General features: G+C 38.9%; 2 protein-coding genes across 2 annotated transcripts; both read right to left on the bottom strand.

The window, feature by feature from the left end:
- Positions 1-202: 202 nt before the first annotated feature.
- atic (5-aminoimidazole-4-carboxamide ribonucleotide formyltransferase/IMP cyclohydrolase) lies at positions 203-6,233 on the bottom strand. The gene is made up of 14 exons (XM_087793878.1): positions 6,055-6,233; positions 5,789-5,915; positions 5,573-5,716; positions 4,557-4,645; positions 4,339-4,490; positions 2,761-2,917; positions 2,160-2,393; positions 2,011-2,096; positions 1,861-1,950; positions 1,674-1,799; positions 935-1,027; positions 688-870; positions 470-625; positions 203-408 (listed from the first exon to the last, which is right to left on the bottom strand). Exons 1-14 carry the CDS (start codon positions 6,071-6,073, stop codon positions 289-291), a joined length of 1,776 nt encoding a protein of 591 aa, XP_087650004.1. The 5' UTR covers positions 6,074-6,233; the 3' UTR covers positions 203-288.
- Positions 6,234-10,530: 4,297 nt separating this feature from the next.
- On the bottom strand, positions 10,531-13,948 carry mnx2b (motor neuron and pancreas homeobox 2b). The gene is made up of 3 exons (XM_087793513.1): positions 13,540-13,948; positions 12,037-12,197; positions 10,531-10,896 (listed from the first exon to the last, which is right to left on the bottom strand). The coding sequence occupies exons 1-3, from the start codon at positions 13,928-13,930 to the stop codon at positions 10,531-10,533; spliced, it is 918 nt and encodes a 305-aa protein (XP_087649639.1). The 5' UTR covers positions 13,931-13,948.
- Between the last annotated feature and the right edge of the window lie 6,020 nt (positions 13,949-19,968).

The raw sequence follows: 19,968 nt of genomic DNA, 5'->3' as shown, positions 1-19,968 counted from the left end.
TATGAAATGACTTTCAAAAAAGTAAATTATGTGTGTTATTTTGAAAGTGTGCTCAACCTTTAAAATGTTAACCTGGTTAAAATAAAAAATAAAAATGATCAGAATAGATCAACAAAACTAAAAGATATTCATTAAGATTCATAGAAAAGTTTCGCTCAATATATTTTCATCAATTCAGATCAACTTATAAAAGTAGACGATGACAGGTCTCCAGAGTTTATTGACGCTCAGAATGATTGACAGCAGTAACAGGAATGTTGGCGACACGTCTCTCGGGCGCTGAAGCGCTCAGTGGTGGAAGAGGCGTCGGTCGGTGTGCACCAGGGTGATGCCTTGCTCGTCACAGGCCTTGATGACGACCTGGTCGGCGGCCGAACCCGCCGGGGCGGCGATGAACTGGACGCCGCTCTGAGGTCACAGGAGAGAAGGTGAGACTTGTGTGGATCGACTCGTGAGGAGATCATTTTACCCGCTTGGCTCGGTCGATGTTGTCTCTGAAGGGGAAGAAGGCGTCGGAGCTGACGGCCACGGCCTTCAGGGAACCGACCCAGTCCTTCTTCTCCGCGGCCGACAGAGGCTCGGGAACCTCCTCGTACTTTGATTTCCAGGCGTCCAGGTCTGGACCCTGAGATCAAAGAAACATCACAGTCCGGCGTGACGAGGGAGAGACGATCGACCGACGCTCACCTCTCCGATGGTGTCGCTCACGTACTGGTCGATGGCGTTGGCCATCTCCGCTCGCTTCACGCCGCCGCGGAACTTCATGGTCAGAACGCGAGGATGATGGCGCAGCCACCAGTTGTCGGCTTTGTCGCCGGCCAGACGCGTGCAGTGGATACGAGACTGCTGACCCGCTCCGATGCCGATCACCTGAGGAGGACCAAGATCAGTTCAGCGGTTCTTAGATCCTCCCGGGGCCCCTGAGGAGCAGAACCTGTCCATCCTTGGCGTAGCAGACGGAGTTGGACTGGGTGTACTTGACGGCGATGGTGGCCACGGTCAGGTCGCGGACCGCTTCCTCGGACAACTGGAACACAACCATCACACGTCACTTCAGGCACGTTTAAAAACCAATGAAATAAATAATAGACTTACAATACAGTGTTAAATGTTCAGAGTGATTATACACCAGACAGTGCCACCTAGTGATAAAAAGAGGACTAATCTCAAGAGCTTCGTTGCGACTAAAACTAAGAAAAACACTGCCGTATTTTTCAGACTAATAATGATAATAATAAAAAAAGAAAAAAAGGTACTGTCAACATATTATAGTTTGTGTATAAAGACAGCAAATACAGCAATTTTTCATTAAAAATAATATTCGTATCCTCTCGTACTCAGTCATCTCCGCGGATCACATTTTTTAACATTGGCTACTTGTGGCATGTTCAGACTTGGGTTTTCTAACACACTGTGTGAGTGTGTACATGTATGCGCACGAGTGTGTGGGCGTGTGAATGTGTGTGTGCATGTGTGTGGGCGTGTGAATGTGTGTGTGAATGTGTGTGTGCATGTGTGTGTGCGCATGTGTGTGCGCATGTGTGTGCGCATGTGTGTGCGCATGTGTGTGCGCATGTGTGTGTGCATGTGTGTGTGCATGTGTGTGTGCATGTGTGTGTGCGTGCATGTGTGTGCGCGTGTGAATGTGTGTGTGCATGTGTGTGTTTACTCACAGAGCCCTTGGAGACGACGTTGGTGAAGAACTCCTTGTCGATTTGAGCTCCGTTCCTTCTCTGCTTGAGATGAAGTCCAAACAAAACTCTCACTTCTGCCTCGTCCGGCTCGTACTCTGGGTCCATCTAGAAAGAGAAGTTCGGATCATGAGTCCTGCAGACCCAGAGACGCACTCGAGTGCTTCACCTGGAGGACACAGTAGTTGCCGCCTTTCTTCTTGGCGAGGATCTTGAGAGCCTCGTCGTCGTAGCCGGGAGCGATGATGCCGTCAGAGACCTGAGAGAATGACTCGTGAGTTCAGGTGGTTTCTGTGGTTCAGGGTCAAAGTGGATTCACCTCTCGTGAGATGATCTTTGCAGTGGGAACGTCGCACACGTCCGAAACGGCGATGAAGTCTCCGAACGAGGACATCCTGTCCGAGCCTGTGATGGACGGAGATGATCATGAGACGGCGAGAGATGGAAAAGGTCGATGGAGTTTCTGACCTCGAGCTCGGGCGTAGGCCGTGGCCAGAGGGCTGAGGGCGTCCAGCATGTCGTGCACCATGCAGACCCGGGCCTCCTCCTCGCTCAGCGGGACTCCGACCGCCGCTCCGGCCGGACTGACGTGTTTGAAGGAGGCGGCGGCCGCCAGACCGAGGGCGCTCTTCAGTTCTCGGACCAGCTGCCAGGCGTTGAGGGCGTCGCACAGGTTGATGAACCCAGGAGACCCGTTGACCACTGAACATGGAACATCAATAAACGTGTTTCTTAAACTTTAAAAATATAATATTGTCTGCTGGCACTTTTATACAAGATAAATATTTAATTTAAAATGCTAAACATTTATTTTGATTAATTTGAATTACAATATCAAACTCTGTTAAAAATACATTGTTTTTTAATTCTAAGTCAATTCAATGATAAAAAAAAACATAAGGAACCTTTAATATACATTAGAAATTATTTAATTATTTTTTTTCTAAATCTAATTAAATGCCTAAAGAAGGTTCAATTAAATTGTCAACATTTTAAATGTCAACCATGAATATTCTGGTGACACTGATACACTTCAACATATTGGGGTCAGACGAGGTCACGGACTGACCTTTGAGTGGGAGTCTGGGATGGAGGGTGTAGAGCTGGGCGGGCGCCTGGTGGGGGTTCATGCCGTAGCGAAGCGGCAGCTGAGACACGCCGCGACTGTACTGACCCCGAAAATAATCAGAGATGGCGTCGTCGTACTGAGCCGTGTGCGTGAAGGCCTGTCGAGCAGAGGAACAGAAGTTTGACTGCTTTTGTCTGATTCAACAAACCAATGATTTTCGGGAATTTGCTGGAAACCCAGAGAGGTGAAAAGGTCACAGGTTGACAAACATGCCTTCTGTGATGCATTTTAAACAGGACTTTGGTTGCTGGTGAGGGTCGGGGGAAACATAACTAAAGAATTTAAATGTTTTGGTTAATGTTGGTTCAAGAGAGAATTCACAGGATTGTGACCCAGAATGTACAGAACAGGCCAATAGTTTGGACACACATGACGAGCTCATTCAAAGTTTTTGCAATTTTACAGATGACCTTTGTTTATTAAAGTAATGATGGTCACTTGTTTCTCTTAACTTAGCCGACTGGTTCTTGTCCTAATATGATACTAACACTTGTCCAATAAGACGGTTTCAACCCGACCTCTGCTTAACAGAACTGATGGAACCAACTCCATTAAAAAGGTCCACAAAGTAACCCAGACAAGACACAGCTGTGAAGTGAAAACCATGTCAGGTGAAAACCTCTGGAACTAGACTATGAGACATTTTTTGTCATGCGTATGTCGAGAACATAATTCCACATTTTTTCACTCATAGTTTTGATGCCTTCAGTGATGATCTACAATATAAATACTCATGAAAGTAAATACTGTACATTGAACCTTTGACCTGTACTGTATTTTTTACTTCTTCCACAAATACAAAAATCCACTGGAGATGTTTTTGCCTTTTATAATTTAAACGGTCTTAAATAATCCCACATGAGACAAACTAAGTTTCATTTGATTGAAACAGTTTACTTTGATAGTTTACATTAAGGTCTTAAACTAAAGAATATCCTCAGCAGGTTAAAATGTGAGCAGAATTCATGATAACTTCGTCTCTAAAAATGTGTTTGTAATTTCTTTATTATAATCAGAATGTGGATCATTAAATAGCTAAAATATTAATTAAATTCTGAAGATACGACTAAGAATTTAATCACAACTGCCATCAGACCGAAATCATTTTCAGATCATTTTGAGAGGTTAAAATGGTCATTTAAACAAAATGATATTTTTAATGTTGGTATAAATAGCTTCATGTTAAAATAATTGAAAAAATAAGCTACTTTTACCACATTTTAGACGTCAAAGGTTTTGTCAAAGTACTAACCTGACAGTTGGATAAAAGCACAAGTATATCTAAAGCTTTACAACAAACGTGTCAAAAGAATGGATCGACTGATTTAATTTTTTTGAGCCTATAAAAAAAAGAAAAATTGCATTAGACTCTTTCTTACTATGACAGTTGATAAACAAACAGCTAATGGGTGTCGACTTCTTGTGTGATAGAGTTTTTCCCCATTGAGCTAAAGCTTCAGTGGCTTCAGTGAAATCTTCCCCAAAATCTTGTGCGTGACGAGATTAAAGATGATTTACTTTGAGGGCCAGAGTCCTGCGTGTCTCCACTGTTGTATCTTTATCTGCTGAACTCTCCATCTCCTTGGCAACCACTGAGTAGTCTTCGGGGTCACACACGATTGTCACTCGGGCGTGATTCTTGGCTGCAGCCCTCAGGAGAGTCACACCACCTTTAGAAACCAACACATCAAAGATGTAACCAGAAGATTATATAGTTTTTGTTTTGCACAACTGACCGATGTCAATCTGCTCCACAGCGTCCTCCACAGAAACATCAGGTTTAGAGACGGTCTTCACGAAGGGGTACAAGTTGCACACGACCACTCTAGATAAAAAAGATAAACATTGATTTTAAGCATTAAAGCAGACCAGGGGACGAAGAGTCATAGTCAATACTCTAAAAACCTTCGAATGATACAAGTGAGAATAGTTCAGATTAGCATGTTCAGAAGTTAAAGGGTTTAAGTTTGGGAAGATATTTAAGTATCTATTTTTTTTTTTTAAATCACAGACGTATTTAATTAGGACTTCACATCACTTTTCTATGACAAAGAGTTACAGTGAAATTTAACAACATCATGTTTCTTTTAGTCTAACTCTTCATTGTTTCCCTAACATAAAGTTGCACTTATCATCGTCAATGAATTTATATAGCAAAAAAGAAAATGTGTACATTTGTCATTTGATCGGATGAAAACTCATATCCGTGCAGGTCTAGTAAAAACTAGGTCAAATATTAGGGAAAAATACTTTTCTAAATCTACACAACGATAATTCTTACATTTTTAGTGTCGAGCTTGAATACATAAAAAATGACGAAAACGAATCAACCCTGGATTAAAAAGAGGTTCTTTAGCAAGAATAAATAACGTCCACAACGATGTTGGAGACACTGTGATGACAAAGTACAATAAGATAGACTGTGAGGGAACATCAACACAAACATTTACATATGGGCTCCTACAGACAGATGTTTCCAGATGCACTATTTTATCAGTCAATCAATCAATCAAATGATTATTGATTGGTCGGTCGGTTTTATCAGTGTCGATTCTTCTGTGGAGAGACTTTGTTCAGAAGAATCTACAGGAGTCACATGAGATGAGCAGGACCAGCACTTAGTCAATTAACCGCCAAATGAACAACGTGTCTTCAATTCACACACGTGACTCATGACTGTGACCAGACTCTAGATTCGGAAGGAGTTGATTTTACTAACTTTTTAACAGAAGTAAACTCGTCCATGCATCACCTGACCAGGCTGTAGCCCAACTTGTCCATGTCTGCCGAGTCAGCAGGACTCTTTCTGGCCAGGATCCCTCCATGAACGGCGGGGTGGAGGGTCTTCACTCTCCCTCCCAGCATCTCGGGGTGTCCAGTCAGCTCGGACACATCCCTGTCATGTCAGAAACCCCAGAATAAGTTTCGAGAAACATCATAAAACGTAGCCATCTTCAAAAAAACGCACCTGACGGGCAGACTAGCATCTCTGAGGGCTTTGGCGGTTCCACCTGAGGCCACCAGCGACAGACCCACACCCACCAGACGCTTAGCGAACTCCACAAGTCCATGTTTGTCGGACACACTCAGCAGTGCTGTCGGATAAAAGAGAAATAAATAATAAAAGTTATCGTCTCAGAAAGTTGGGAAAAGTCCACGTTAGCTACCATTAGCCTGCGAGCTAACGGTGGCGCTGCACGTGAGTTTGATTTGAGTTAGTTTGAAAAGTGTCACCAAGTTCAGATGAAGCCATGATGGTTCGCGGAGGCGGTGTTTCCAAAGAAGTCCTGACCAAGCAGTCCACGGGTGCTAGAGAAGCTTACGAGTAACAGCAGAGCGTTGTGATGAAGGGAATGGATGTGATGAAGTCGAACTTATTTCACTTCTTCATCATCATCATCATCATCATGTGCTGCAAGAGCTGAACGTCCCGCCCTCGTGGCGACGACCCGCCCCGCGAACAAGCGCATTCAAGGACTCGAAATGCGTAAAGAAACGCAAATATTTATTATAATATTTTATATTTAATTGTTGTTCATATTTACCGTGTATGTTTTATTTTTTGATAATGAAAAAAATAATAATTTAGGAAATTAAAATTATCTGGGGCACAACCCGGCCCACGTACAAGCGCATTCAAGAGACTCAGAATGCGCAAGAAAACGCAAATCGTCATTCTAAAACGTAATCTTTTTAAAATATTCAATAAGTTTGTTTTAGTCTTCAATATTTACAATAATAATAAGAAGAAGAATTCCAAATTTAACTTTAAAAAAGTAACTTTCAATGAAACATGTTCCTATTGTATATCCAAAATAGAATCAAGAACAATGTATTTTTCAAATGTCTCAAAACTACTTAAATTACGCGAATCGCAATTGAACGATTACCGAATACACTTAATAATATTGTTTACGCTTATATCATTATTTATGCTGCATTATTGTATTTTGTTGATTCTGCCTCTAGAGGGCAGACTTCACTTTAGGTTTACAACAGGTACACTTTTGAATTAGACTTCACAAATATGAGTTTAATTTCTCAACCATTTCGTTTTTGTATCTACTTTACCCTTTCCATGTGTATCTTAAGCTAAATACGTGAAGTTTGACTTTTCTTTACTTTCATTTTGTATCCTGTTATTATTATAATAATAATAATTATTATCATTATACTAATTATTATTATTACCATTATTATTATTATTATTACCGTTATTATTATTATTAGTAGTAGTAGTAGTATTGGTATTATTATGTACAACTATACCTCTAACTATAGAGAACTCCGTAGATGTCACGCTTCAACCTCTGCTATATAATACATAATAAATATGTCTATATATGTTTTAATTCATTACAAACCTTTAACCACTTCTGAAGATGTTTTTATATTTAAGTGTTATTTTAAACGTCTACGAACTTTACACCTCAATGTAACATTTATGGAAGGCATCTTAAACATAAGGCTCACAGGCCACATCCGGCCCAATATACAGTATATGGAATGGAATGGAATGGAATTCACGATTTCTAAAATAAAAATCCCTCCAACACAGAGTACGTCGTCAAATCTCAATTCAAGTCCCACAATGCACTACAACATTTATATAGAATACATTTGTATTCCCGGTCGGAACTGAATAAATAAATGATTTATAATGAATACATTTGAAATCCAATAAAACTAAGTATGTTTTTTTTTTTAATCGTTAATGTCACACAATGTCGCTTCCATTTAAATCCTCTTTTGCCCACAAAATCCGAAGGTGAACGAAAGTAAAACCAGCATCATGTCCGGCAGTAAAACATCTGCCACAATAAAACGCTGATGAACAAATTCTTTGCAGGGTCATGTAGATTCAATAAAGTTTACCGGCAAAAGAAAACACGCATTTTTTTTCCACGCTTCCCAACAAGCATCTGAAAGTCGGACAGATGTGGATTTATTGGGGCCCGTCAGTCACTTCCCCGGGAGGCCATTAGTTAATTGACAGGAGCCACAGAAAGCAGCGCCAATGCGCGTGATTACCTTAAAAGATCGCGCGATCTGTTCATATTTACGTAATGAGCTCGACATTCCTCTGATGGATTAAACTGGAGGGTGTAAATATTTTAAGGGTGTCTCTGATTTACAGCCAAACAAAGAGGTCGATTTATTTGTTTAATATGAAAATGGAGGGAACCAGACAGGGATGGTTTTATAGAAAGACACTATTTATTATTACTTCAGAAGGAGACATGGGGGGGGGGGGAGAAAAAAGATGCACATTTTGGTCAGAATAAAAAAAAAGAAGGATATTATGTGGAAGAATAACTCAGTGTGTTTTTAATCAGTGCGATCAGACTACATTAGAGGAGAATCAATGACCTCCATATATCGCCACTCAAGCCTTATCAATTAGCTGTGATTCCTGTGACTGTGTCATAAAGCAGGTCCTGCTGGTGTTTGTCATGGAGCTGACAAGTCACACAACTAAATGAGCTGCTATTGATTCCCATGATTTTTCATTATCCAAATTAAAAACACTGACCACTCGAGGGGAGGCTCGAGCTCGAGGCTTCGAGTTTGAAAAGTTGATGGAGCTATACTTGAAAGTCAAAATGAAGGTCGAATAAGAAAATAGAATTTATGAATAACACATTTTCATTTGTTTTAATTTGTGCTTTTCTTATGTTCATTGTCTTCATCCTTCCCTAGACCAGTGACTTTAGTCACTCGGCATGTTATTGCTCAGTGGGATTAAAAACGACACACGTGACATCATCGTGAAGTAATTGAGTTGTTTTCTTTCTTAGTCAGTGAATCATTGGACCATCAGAGAAACCAGCGAACATGTTTGCCTTTCCCCACTCAAGAGGCCCACTAAAGACAACATATGAAATTGTTTAAAAATAAAAGATTTCCATTTTATTTTGTATTTTATTAATTTCAACATCTAACAACACCTTAAGACGTTTCCCCTTATTTTTATTTGTATATTATTTATATATATATATATATAAAAAACAAACCTTTTATTATATTATTATTTTATATTAATCAAAATAACAATTGTAGCTTAACCAGCTTTGTTACATATTTGTTATGTTTATTCATTTATTTTAAGTTCTGTTCCTTCTTTCTATTGGCTTCACGGCCCCTTACAACAGTCGCAGTACATAAAGTGGCCCCTGAGGTCACTTGAACGGCCCTGCTATAGACACATGTTTCTGTCGTCCCTCCTGCACCCCTTAACAAATCCAGAAAATTATATTTTTTGTGGCTTCACAACTTTTACATTTTATTTTAATAGACCTTCGTGGTTATTGGTTTATTTACGAGTCAGTTTTACACTTTTATTTAACTTTTATTTTCTTTCTCACAACAACATTATAATATAATATAACAGGACGTGTTGTTTTTTACACACACACACACAGTTTGTGATGCTGTATTGTTTTTTCATACTAATATATGTATCTCTGTTTTCTAGGAAAATAACTGTAAAACATATGAGCATATTTAAATGAAACCTTCGGGAAATTATTATATGACAAGGAAATGTTGTGTTGGTGTTCCGTGGTTCTATTGAGAGATAAGAAGTTATAATGTGATAGTATTAACATGTATGGCTTCTGACTGCTAGTTCACACCAGCCCTACTTCATTCAAGTAAAATAAAATCAACACAATAAATCAATTTTCAGGCGAAATGTGTTTGATGTGTATTGAGTATTTGACATGTTTGTGGGTATAAATGAACTTAAAGACACGTGACTTATATTGAATCAGTTCTGTGACTCAATTCAATGCGCTTGCTTGAAGGAAGTTGTTTCTTTGATTTGGATGTGTGTTGCCATGTTTTTTTAAACTGCAACTAATGTGAAAACCCAGCTCACCTGATTCACCAACATTTTTCAAATATTGAAGTCTTTCTCTCTACGATGCAGTAAGTGTTAAAGAATTTATGTTGCGAAAATGTTTTGAAGTTATTACTTTATAAAGTTCTCCGACGTCTGAAATCTCAGCAAATGAGAGGTTACGATAGCAGAGTCCATTATGACGTAATAATGGCTTCACTCCTCCGTCAGCCAGCTGTAATCACGCCCCGCTTTGTTTATTCAACGAGTCTCTTGGAGATGGAGACTTCTAGGATGGATGAAATGCGGTGACAAACCTTGATGTTTGACCAATCACAGCAGAGTGGGTCTGGTTATGGTGGTAAACAAGATTTAATCTCCAGAAAAAAAAAGTGTTTTCAGTGGGCGTTTTCACCTGAAATTAGCTATTGGCGGAGGTATGCTCAGTGTCAGTGCTTCTCTTAGATAGAAAGATAGAGGGAAGAACAACAGGTTGACAGTAACACTTGTTTTAATTTCACATTTAAACCACTGAGATTAACATAAATACAATGTTTGATCCATAATTGCCAAAAATCAAATAAATTAAGTAAAAGACAGAGACAAACCATAAAGTATCACAACTAAAGTCCAACAACCACTCAGCTCTTCATTTGTGTGTCAGCAGTGGATGTAGAAAACCACAGGACGCAGTGATACTACAAACATCTACATTTATATGAGAAACATTTCCCAGCATGCTTTGCTATCACTGTACAGTCACAGTTTTACACTTGTGTCATTCTCATAGTTGTGCAATTCAAACGTAGCTGCATAAACAGGTTCACTGCAGATGGTGAGTTCAAGTACATCTGTAACACCGACACCCTTCAGAGTCCTGCTCCGACCTCGTGCTCCTGCAGCCCCTCCAGCTCGTCGTCGGAGTACGAACTGTGGGGGTCGTAGGAGGCGTCGTGTTCTCGCTGCGTCGAGTCTGTGGATCGGTTCGTCCCGACGCCGTTGCTCACGGCGACGGAAAAATGATGCGTTTCCTCGTCTTCCTCGGCCTCGTCCTCATCGTCCTCCTCCAGCTCCAGGTCCAGTCCTTCGTTTTCAGGAGCTTGTCTGGACTCTTCTTCGATTTTACCCGACGCACTCTTTCCTCCCGACTCAGAGTGAGCCGACGCCGTCGCCTGCTCTTTGGCTTTTCGACTCCGTTTCCACTTCATCCTTCTGTTCTGGAACCAAATTTTGACCTGAAGGACGAGAGAGTGAACCCAGAGGTCAATTTAATCTGACATTTATTGGTAATGATGAGAAGACGAGTTCATTTCAGACTTTCAATATTGAAGTATATGAACAGATGAATCAGTCCTTCCAAAGACTGAAACAACATTTTATATTACAATGAATAAGGATTTAATTTCAGAGATAATGAAGTAAACTCGCTAAGAATTTATGACAGAAAATGTTGCCCAACATGGATTAGGAGGAGAACTGAATGGATCCACTCTCGGGCTAAAGTGGTTGCAGGACTAGATAAATTGGAAAATTACTAACATGTTTAGTCTCTATATATGAAAAGGTTAAACTTTAATTTCAATTGCAGGGTCAAATCTATTCAATTGAACCAGATGCATTTCCAGGAAATAAATAATATGAATGCCCTGCGACAGATGGGTGTCCCCTGCCTCTCGCCCTATGATACTGGGACAGGCTCCAGTCTCCCCGCGACCCCAGTAAAGGATAAAGCGGTAGACAATGAATGATTGAAAAATAATATTAAATTAATTTAATAATATTATCATTACAAATGTTCTTTTGGTCGCATGTTTTGCCATCTTAGTTTGTTTTGTGTTCTCTTGAGTTTCTTTTTCTTGTTTTGGGAGAAATAAAGTATATATTTTTGGTTTGTTTTCTCTCAATGCTTTGGTAGAGAAAGATGATATGTTTTCTCACAGAGGACGTAAACGTAGACATATTTATCAAGGGTTGCAAGTGGACCCCTGACATGCCTGGGATACATTTTATTTGAATCTTGGATCAAAAAAATCCCAAATGAAAATCAACCATTTGATTTATTTTCTAACTTGAGAAGTCAACCTGACATTTGAGACAGAAAAGTGATTCTTGATTGTAAATTAAAGAATATAAAATGTAATCTTTTTCTATATCTAGTGAAAATATATATATTTTTGGGGCTTTAAATGTTTTGCAAGACATGACAAAGTTACTGTTGCTCTATCTTGTGTAAATAAATAAAAAAACAATTCATTGTCTACTTGATGGTAAAAAGAAAGAAAGCTGTTTTTCAGTCCATCCCTGCAGAACACTAAGATCCAGTCATTCATTCTAATGGGTCAACAAACACAAAGTCACGTATCTATGATTCTCACCTGAGTCTCGGTCAGCATGAGAGACGTGGCCACTTCGAAGCGCTTGGGTCTCGACAGGTACTTGTTGAGTTTGAACTGGTTCTCCAGCTCCAGCAGCTGCTGGCTGGTGAAGGCGGTCCGAGGCCTTCGACACTTCCCCAGCAGACCAGCTTGAGGCCCGGCTGGAGGAGAGAAAGACCAGATTGTCATCATCGGATAATTCACTTCCCACCGTCCACTCCCTTCATCATGACTTCACTTCACTTATGTTCTCTTTAAAGAGACGAGTTTGAACAGATGTTGCCAGTTATTCTCCAGCAAGGACGTGTGAAGTTCACTATGATTTTGTGGCGGCGAACACAGTACATATGCCCACTCTCTGCTGCCATCATTAACCGTAATAGCCGGACCAGAGTTTATTGTTGACGGCGGACACAGCCGAGGCGGGCACACGGGCCATAAAAACACAGGCATGCCATTAACTTAATGAAAATCCAATGAAGGCTTCAGCCTTTTATTGATGAACTATACAGAAGGTTTGAGGTGTTTGTTTATAGTTGCTTTGTCACAATGAGACCGTTTTTTATCTTCTTGCTTTTAATAGAGAAATAAACAGAAGTAGATTTGAGTTTATACGTGATTGACAGGTGGATTCATTACATTCTTTCTTGGCTGATTTGTTGTTATTTTGGATTCAGTTATTTATTTTTTTATAACAAAGTTACTTTATTTACATTATGTGCTTTGTAGATTCTGGACGTAAATTTAAAAAAAATTGTTTAACTGGTCTTATATTTACAATGTACATGTATCATTTAAAGTGTATTTTTCTTAGTGAGTAAACATACTTAATAACAAATTTAAAATCATTTTCCGAAATATATTAAAATATTTGTAATCCATTGTAAAAATAATTCAATTTTAACTTGATTCTCGGCAATTTAGTTTTTTATTTTTCTGCGAAGCTGAGTCGTAATACAACACTATCAGAGACATAAACACATTCATTAAAAAAATTATACAATTATTCTCCAAATTGATTGTTCTTACTTCGATAAATATGATATCTCATGTTAGATCAAGTCAAGTCTAGCAGCTTTTATTCCGATATAAAGCTCAACATTTATTATAGTTGCATCCTTAAAACAATTGAGAAGCTACCTTTTTGGTTTAAAAAGTACATTTCTTACATTACATCCACTTCTTAGAACTTTTAAAATTGAGGCAGAATTATGTTTATTATGGTTTAACGGTACAGACTTGTAAAACCAACGTGGCATGACACAGACTGCTTCAGCGCCACATATGTGGACAGTGAACATCGTTTTTGTTCGAAAATTAAAGGAATAATAAAATTAAATGAAAATAAGGTTGTTTTTTTCTTCAAATAATTATACACAACAAGTTTAAATAATACCAGTCAGTATAATTTAGTATAATTTGGTATAAATTAGTATAAATTATTATAATTTAGTATATTTTGCACAAGTCCTCGATATAAATAAACTAAGTCTATTTACTCACATCCATAATCCGGCAGTCTGGGCAGCATGATGCCCGCCCGGATCCAGTGCTCCGCCATGGCGGCCGCCTTCAGGTGCTCCGGGTACGTGAAGCCGGTGTACGCGAACGCCGGGTGTTGCCCGCCGAGCGCCGACAGCGGGTACATCGGCGCCGGGTACAAGCCCGGGATCGACGCGGGAGGAAAAGAAGCCAGTCCCGGGTGCGGCAGGTTGAGAACACCCGGTTTGGGGATGAGTCCGTTCTGCAGATGGCCCGGGTCCCGCGGGGAGGGCGTGTCCGCCCGCAGGCAGGAGCCGGGACTCCCCGACGGACTGTCGCTGCTCAGACCCGGGGACATTTTACTCTCATCCGCGAGCAGGGCGTCGATTCTGAAGTTTTTGGATTTCTCCATGACGGGTGAGTAATTCAATATGGAAGTGTTACAAACTCCACCCGCCCTGCATAGCTTCATGAAGTCACAGATGGATTTTGGAGATTCAAAATGTAACTTTTTTTTTTCTCTAACCTGGAGCTGAAGGTCTTGACGTCTCTCCGCCTGATCCAGGTGTTATTTCCCAACTCGAGGGCGAGCACACGCCCGTGCGCGGCTCCACCCCTGCAGGCCGCACGCCCCGCTGATTGGCCGCCGGAGGAGCGCGTCTCTGACGGGCTTCTAATCAGCTAATTACCCGCTCGTTTCTCCCGCGGAAAGACTCCTGAAGTGAGGTAATGTCCAACCCTGGTCCCGCCCGCGGACACCTCCAGCTCGAGGGTACATTAGAAGATTGGACGATTGTGTTTTCAGTGCCAGAGAGTCAAGTCTGATGCTCTGAAGTCACCGTCACACAGTCACACGTTAAGACAAACACACTCAAATGTCATTTAGACTTAATTTTTTAACAGTCACACAGTTAAAGTTTACGATCAAGATTAGGAGACGATCTTGTTGTAATTGACCTCAGAGATAAGACGCGATTCCAAAAATGTATAATCATTTGTGATCCAAAAATGACATTTTTTAAATAATTGACTTATTCCTTGCATGAATCAGAAATTAATTCAACAGCAATTATGTCTATACAATTGCGGTTCAGTACTTAAGGTGGCTGGTTAACAGTTACAAAGTTGTATTGTTAAGATTAAATTACGAAATGTATAATCGTTTATGATCCAAAAATAACCTTTTAAATAGTTGACTTATTCGTTGCATAAATCAGAAATTAATTCAACAGCAATTATGTCTATACAATTGCGGTTCAGTACTTAAGGTGGCTGGTTAACAGTTACAAAGTTGTATTGTTAAGATTAAATTACAAAATGTATAATAATTTATGATCCAAAGACCCTTTTTATATTTTATTCGCAGTTACAGAAGTTAATTTAAGTAAGTAAGTGAGTTTGTTTTTTTTTCAAGTGCAATTATCTCCAAAAAATACTTGATTTGTGTTGTAGTACTAAACGTAAAAAGTCAACACTTAAAAAGGTTGAATTTTACCATGATATATGAAAAGATATGAACGTGAATATAACATAGTAATAGGCTCCGCAGAATAGCTGCCTTGATGGTGCTGGGTTCTGTTTTTATATTGCTCTTATTTGATTATTTTATTCTGTAACACATAAATCCCATGTTGTGTTTACAACACTGGCAATAAACGTTTCTCATTCTGATTCTGAAAAAACTATGGAAATAAAAACACAAATAGCAAAATGTTAATAATAATAATAATAATAACTAGTATTAATAATGATATAAATAAATGCAAGTGGAGCTGCAAGTTTATTTTAAGTATAAATCATCTTATAAACCAAAAATAGTATTGAATAAATGCCCTTTTTTTTCGAACCAATAGCTGCAAAAATAAAGTTGAAGTTTCAAATACTATTTATTACATTTCAACGCAGCTTTATTTGCAGGACAAAACATGTTGTGGTGAAATAAACAAACCACTTAAGCGGCAACATTTGGATGGGGGATGTTCCATGGCCTGCTACTCAACATATGTCAGGAGTAGTTGACCTCCAGAAGATTGGATCCTGTGTTATGAATCCGCCCACTTCTTGCCTCCGTCTCACTCACCAGAGAAGCTCAATGTCTTAACCCCCCCCCCCCCCATATATATCCAGGTAATTTGCTTGTGTCAATTTGTCTTAACCACTTGACCTCAAAAGCAGCATATCTTTACTTTTATGATTTTAAAGTAATTTGAAGCCTGAGAGTCGGTGTAAATCCATCACACGCGTACTGGCTGACAGAGGAGCGCAGATTAAATTAGACCAGGACCTGTTAGTGTGGCCCTCCTGTCAGTGACGCTCACTCCTTTATATGACAGGCACTTAGCATACGCTGATGATTTTCTCTTTTAGCTCATTTAAATCATTAGCAAACATGTGTGTGCATGTTGTATGACTCTCGATGTACAGTCGGAGCAAAACAAATAAAAACTAAATTGTATATATTGATATCTCCGACAAGCTGACAAGTTTGTTTTGTTCTTAATTCAATAATTTATTTCTAGTCCAATTTAAAATATAACTTGACAAAACATTTGTTTTATAACTTTATAACCTTCTATATTTATAATTTCAAACATATGTTTTCCATCCGTCAAAAAAAAGATCATATCTACATCATTTGTCCGTATTTCATTCATGATTTTTAGCTAAATAACATGCATAAAAATGAATTATATACAATACAACGTTAATTTCGTTTTAAATTATTGCATAAATATTAAATATTAAGGCACTCTTTCTACATTCCATCTTTCATTTAGCATGATAGCCACTTTGGGAATATATTTCCACAACCCATAATCCTTTGCCCATATGTAAAGTAAGTAAGTCATTTATATTTGTAGAATGCTTTTCCAGACCAGGGTCACAAAGCGCTTAAACAATCAAAACAATACTCAATAAAATATATGCTCAAAGGTCAAGACAACACAGACACCAACACAGGATGTATGTGGCCGCTAAATGGTTTAACTCCAGTGTTTAAGATAAGATAAGAAAAAAAGATAATTTATATTAACTCTTATACAGATATTTCCGATGAAAGCAAAACTGATGGACGTGTTTGGTAAAAGAGCACAAAGGTAGCGGTCAATAACGTGATGATACATGGATGTAATGAATACTTGCAGAGCTCAAACCTTTCCTCTGTTTCGCCTCCACAAAGTCACGCAAAGAAACTTTCGACAGCGTGAGAGCGAGGCGGGTTCAAAGCCTGCCGTCTCTTGGCAAGGCACTACAAAGAGTACAGAGTTTATCAAGAAACTGGTGTCAGTAAAGTTTACCGTTGTCAGGAGTTAACTGAAACATTACAAAGCTTATCAGCGATTACAGGCATATTTTTCAATCATTACCGCAGTTAAGAGATATATTGACCTGCCCTAAAAACAAATCTAGGTTCGCTCTTATGTGAGAGCTTCTCGTCCAATCAGCACATTCGATCTTCCCGCCTAGTCTCGTGGGATTATTTCATCCAGGAGAGGGTTGAATAATTACACGTTTGTATGTATCATTCATTTTTCTCATGCACATAATTACATCTTTGTGAAATTCTAAAGAAAAAAGATGGTCTTTCCAGGTGGACGGAGAGTATCTCCATCATGCCACTAAATGCAAGAGTCAGAGTTCCTCTTCTAACCAGTCATACAGTGGAGTCAGTTCACTTTTGGGGGCGCCCCAGTATTATAGGAGTGCGTAGGAACCTCTTTCTCACAACTACAGTGCAACACAGCGTCTTTATAAACAATGACACTGCAACTATTTATCAGTTCATCTCATGCCATCCGTCCCTCACTAGTAAACCAGATAACAACATCTCCGGTCAGAAGGATGACCAGCCTTTACTACTATTTCCTGTTGATTTTTAGGCAAACAGATGAAAAATAGATACATGTTGCCATGTATGTTGTATCTCAATTCAATTCAACTTTATTTAAAGTGTCATATCATAGCAAAGTTATCTCTAGACCAGTGGTCTCCAAACTTTGCGTACTCAGGGCCCACTTTCAAGTCTCAAAAACCTTTGCAGCCGACCGCCGACCCCATGAATACGAAGGCATTATAATGCGTTCTCATTTTCTTGTCACATGTATAATACTCGGAGGAAAAACAATATAATGAAAAGAATATTTGAAAATGTTTAATATCTTTTTAAACTTAACGAGTTTCAACAATTAAAACATTACTATGTGTATTTTCATCTTTATATAATTACATCCATCCTCCCACAAAAAAAATATACCATTTTGTAATCGATTTTCCGGCCCACTTGCAATATCTTCGATGCCCACCAGGGGACCGCGGCCCTACTCTAGACACTTTGCAGTTTAAGTAAGACTATATTGGAGAAAAGAAAAAAACATCTAATCAACAATGAGTCGATCACAGTGTGACATTGGTGAGGAAAAACTTCATTTTAGAAGGCAGAAACCATGAGCAGAACCAGACTCCTGCTTTAACCCGGCTGGGATAGACAGTAATACCCGCGTTTTACTTATTGTTAATCCGGAAATACTGTGTCAAAAAAGCTCACAGGAATGCCTTGCACATTTGCTTTGTGTTGATATTTTTCTGTCCATTTGTTGTGTGGACTTTATGTTGTTTGGAAAGGTCCACGTTGCATTATACTGTATAAACTGGAGCGAAAAGTGACAAAAAGTGCCATAGTTCTGCGAAATCACAGTTTTATTAGTCATTATTTATGGATAAATGGGGGGCATTCCGATCTGATTCCAGGGAACTGGTGACCAAAGGAAATAAGTCTAACTTGGAAAATCAAGTCGACGGGTTGAGGATCATTTTGTCGCTCATGATTTGGAAGTGGCGATCTTTGGTATCAGAGGGAAAACTGGAAAACTGAATTAAATAACTTCCTTCAATACAGTTTAAAAAGAAAAATGTTTCTGCAATATTGCTGTTTTTTCCCACCAGTCTGCCAATACTTCAGGGACAACGTCCACCTGACAATTCCCGGCAGGCAGCAGCAGTGACAAATGGTTTGTCTGTACAATGGAGGGCCTGTGAAGTATAAACTCAGCGCTCGGTGCGTCTGGTAATTAGACTAATTCCCACAACGTTTAAGGCTGGTGATAAATCAGAGGGCCTTCTGCTAGACCTTGAGCACAAAATTAATGTTGTCTCATTAAGGAGATAAAAGTAATTTATTAGAGATTTGCTTCTTCTCTTGCCACCCTCACCTCGTCCCCCATCATTTATTAACCGTTATTAACCAGAGTTAACCAAGTTGTCTGAATGGCTTTTTCTCTTTCTTTTATTGTTTCATAATCACGTGAATGAAGTCATGTTTAGATTCTAATTTTAGCACAGGCTGCTGAATAAGATCTGCACACTCAAGCAAAAAAAAGGTCGTCATAAACGGTCATCTGACAGTTGTGATCAGATAAAAATGAAAAGGACCCGCAGTCTATGAAAGCTGGTGCATTTTAAGTCAGGGTCCACTTCATCAGCTCCAAAAAAACATGTCAAATATTTATTTTAATTTGAAAAAATAAAATTCTTTTTTTTACAAAATACATGTTTCAGTCTTGTTTTAAATAAAAAAACAACAACTAATTTCCACATTTAAAAAGCCCCACATTCAAAACCTAACATACTAATTCATAATTAAATGTGTTTTTCAAGATAACAAAATTGCCTTTGTAAAAAAACACTTGGTTGTGATATCACAGACAGTATTGACAACAGTTATGCGTTTACAGGAGCCAAGGTCTTAAGCAGGCAAGTCGTACACACTTGTCACCCCACAACACATGAAATATAGGGAATCTGTTAAAATCTAATATAAAATGAAGGTGTCCTTGCTAGCTTAGATAACAAGTATACAAATGCTAGCTAGGGTCATTTTGAGGCCACTCTTTGTCGTCACATGTTGAGGTTAAACCAAAATAATTGGACTAATCTACAATTAAATAGCATAATAATATATCAGAGGACATTTTTGGTGATAGGAAAATATAGATTGGTGTAAATACCTTTACAGTTACGAGTTATTGTATGTATAAGAGATATACATGATATTAAAATGAATTATGTCTGAGTCCAGAAATATTTTTTTGCATTTAATCTGAGTCTAAAATGATTTAAATTTCTTACAAAATAAGTAAGTAAGTATTTTTTTATTTGTAAAGTGCCTTTAACGGACCAGGGTCACAAAGCACACGACAATACAACTTAAAATACATACAAATTAAAAAACTTTAGAATAAGACATCAAGACATATAGCAGACCCAAGATAATTAAGAAAAAGCCTGGACAAATAAATAGGTCTTGTCCCTAATGATTGGAAAAAAAGGGTACGACAGGCCGGTTTTGTCGAGTGACCCTTGTACGGCCAGAAACATCTGGTCCCTGTAAACAAAACATCGGAATTATATTTACAAGTTGAGACGTAAGATGAACTTATTTTAACTCGAAAA

Source organism: Callionymus lyra, chromosome 6, assembly GCF_982586985.1.
Source record: "Callionymus lyra chromosome 6, fCalLyr1.hap1.1, whole genome shotgun sequence".
In the NCBI taxonomy this organism is placed as follows: domain Eukaryota; kingdom Metazoa; phylum Chordata; class Actinopteri; order Syngnathiformes; family Callionymidae; genus Callionymus; species Callionymus lyra.
This window is presented reverse-complemented; position numbering and strand designations above follow the sequence as displayed.

Excerpts from the sequence above, each read along its gene's own strand:
- atic (XM_087793878.1), bottom strand. Across the intron at positions 1,951-2,010 it reads CAAAGATCATCTCACGAGAG|GTCTCTGACGGCATCATCGC; the intron begins GTGAATCCACTT and ends TCATTCTCTCAG. Across the intron at positions 626-687 it reads TGAGCGACACCATCGGAGAG|GGTCCAGACCTGGACGCCTG; the intron begins GTGAGCGTCGGT and ends CTTTGATCTCAG.
- mnx2b (XM_087793513.1), bottom strand. The coding sequence starts at position 13,930 with ATGGAGAAATCCAAAAACTTCAGAATCGACGCCCTGCTCGCGGATGAG. Across the intron at positions 12,198-13,539 it reads CAGACTGCCGGATTATGGAT|CCGGGCCTCAAGCTGGTCTG; the intron begins GTGAGTAAATAG and ends TCTCTCCTCCAG. Across the intron at positions 10,897-12,036 it reads TCATGCTGACCGAGACTCAG|GTCAAAATTTGGTTCCAGAA; the intron begins GTGAGAATCATA and ends CTCGTCCTTCAG.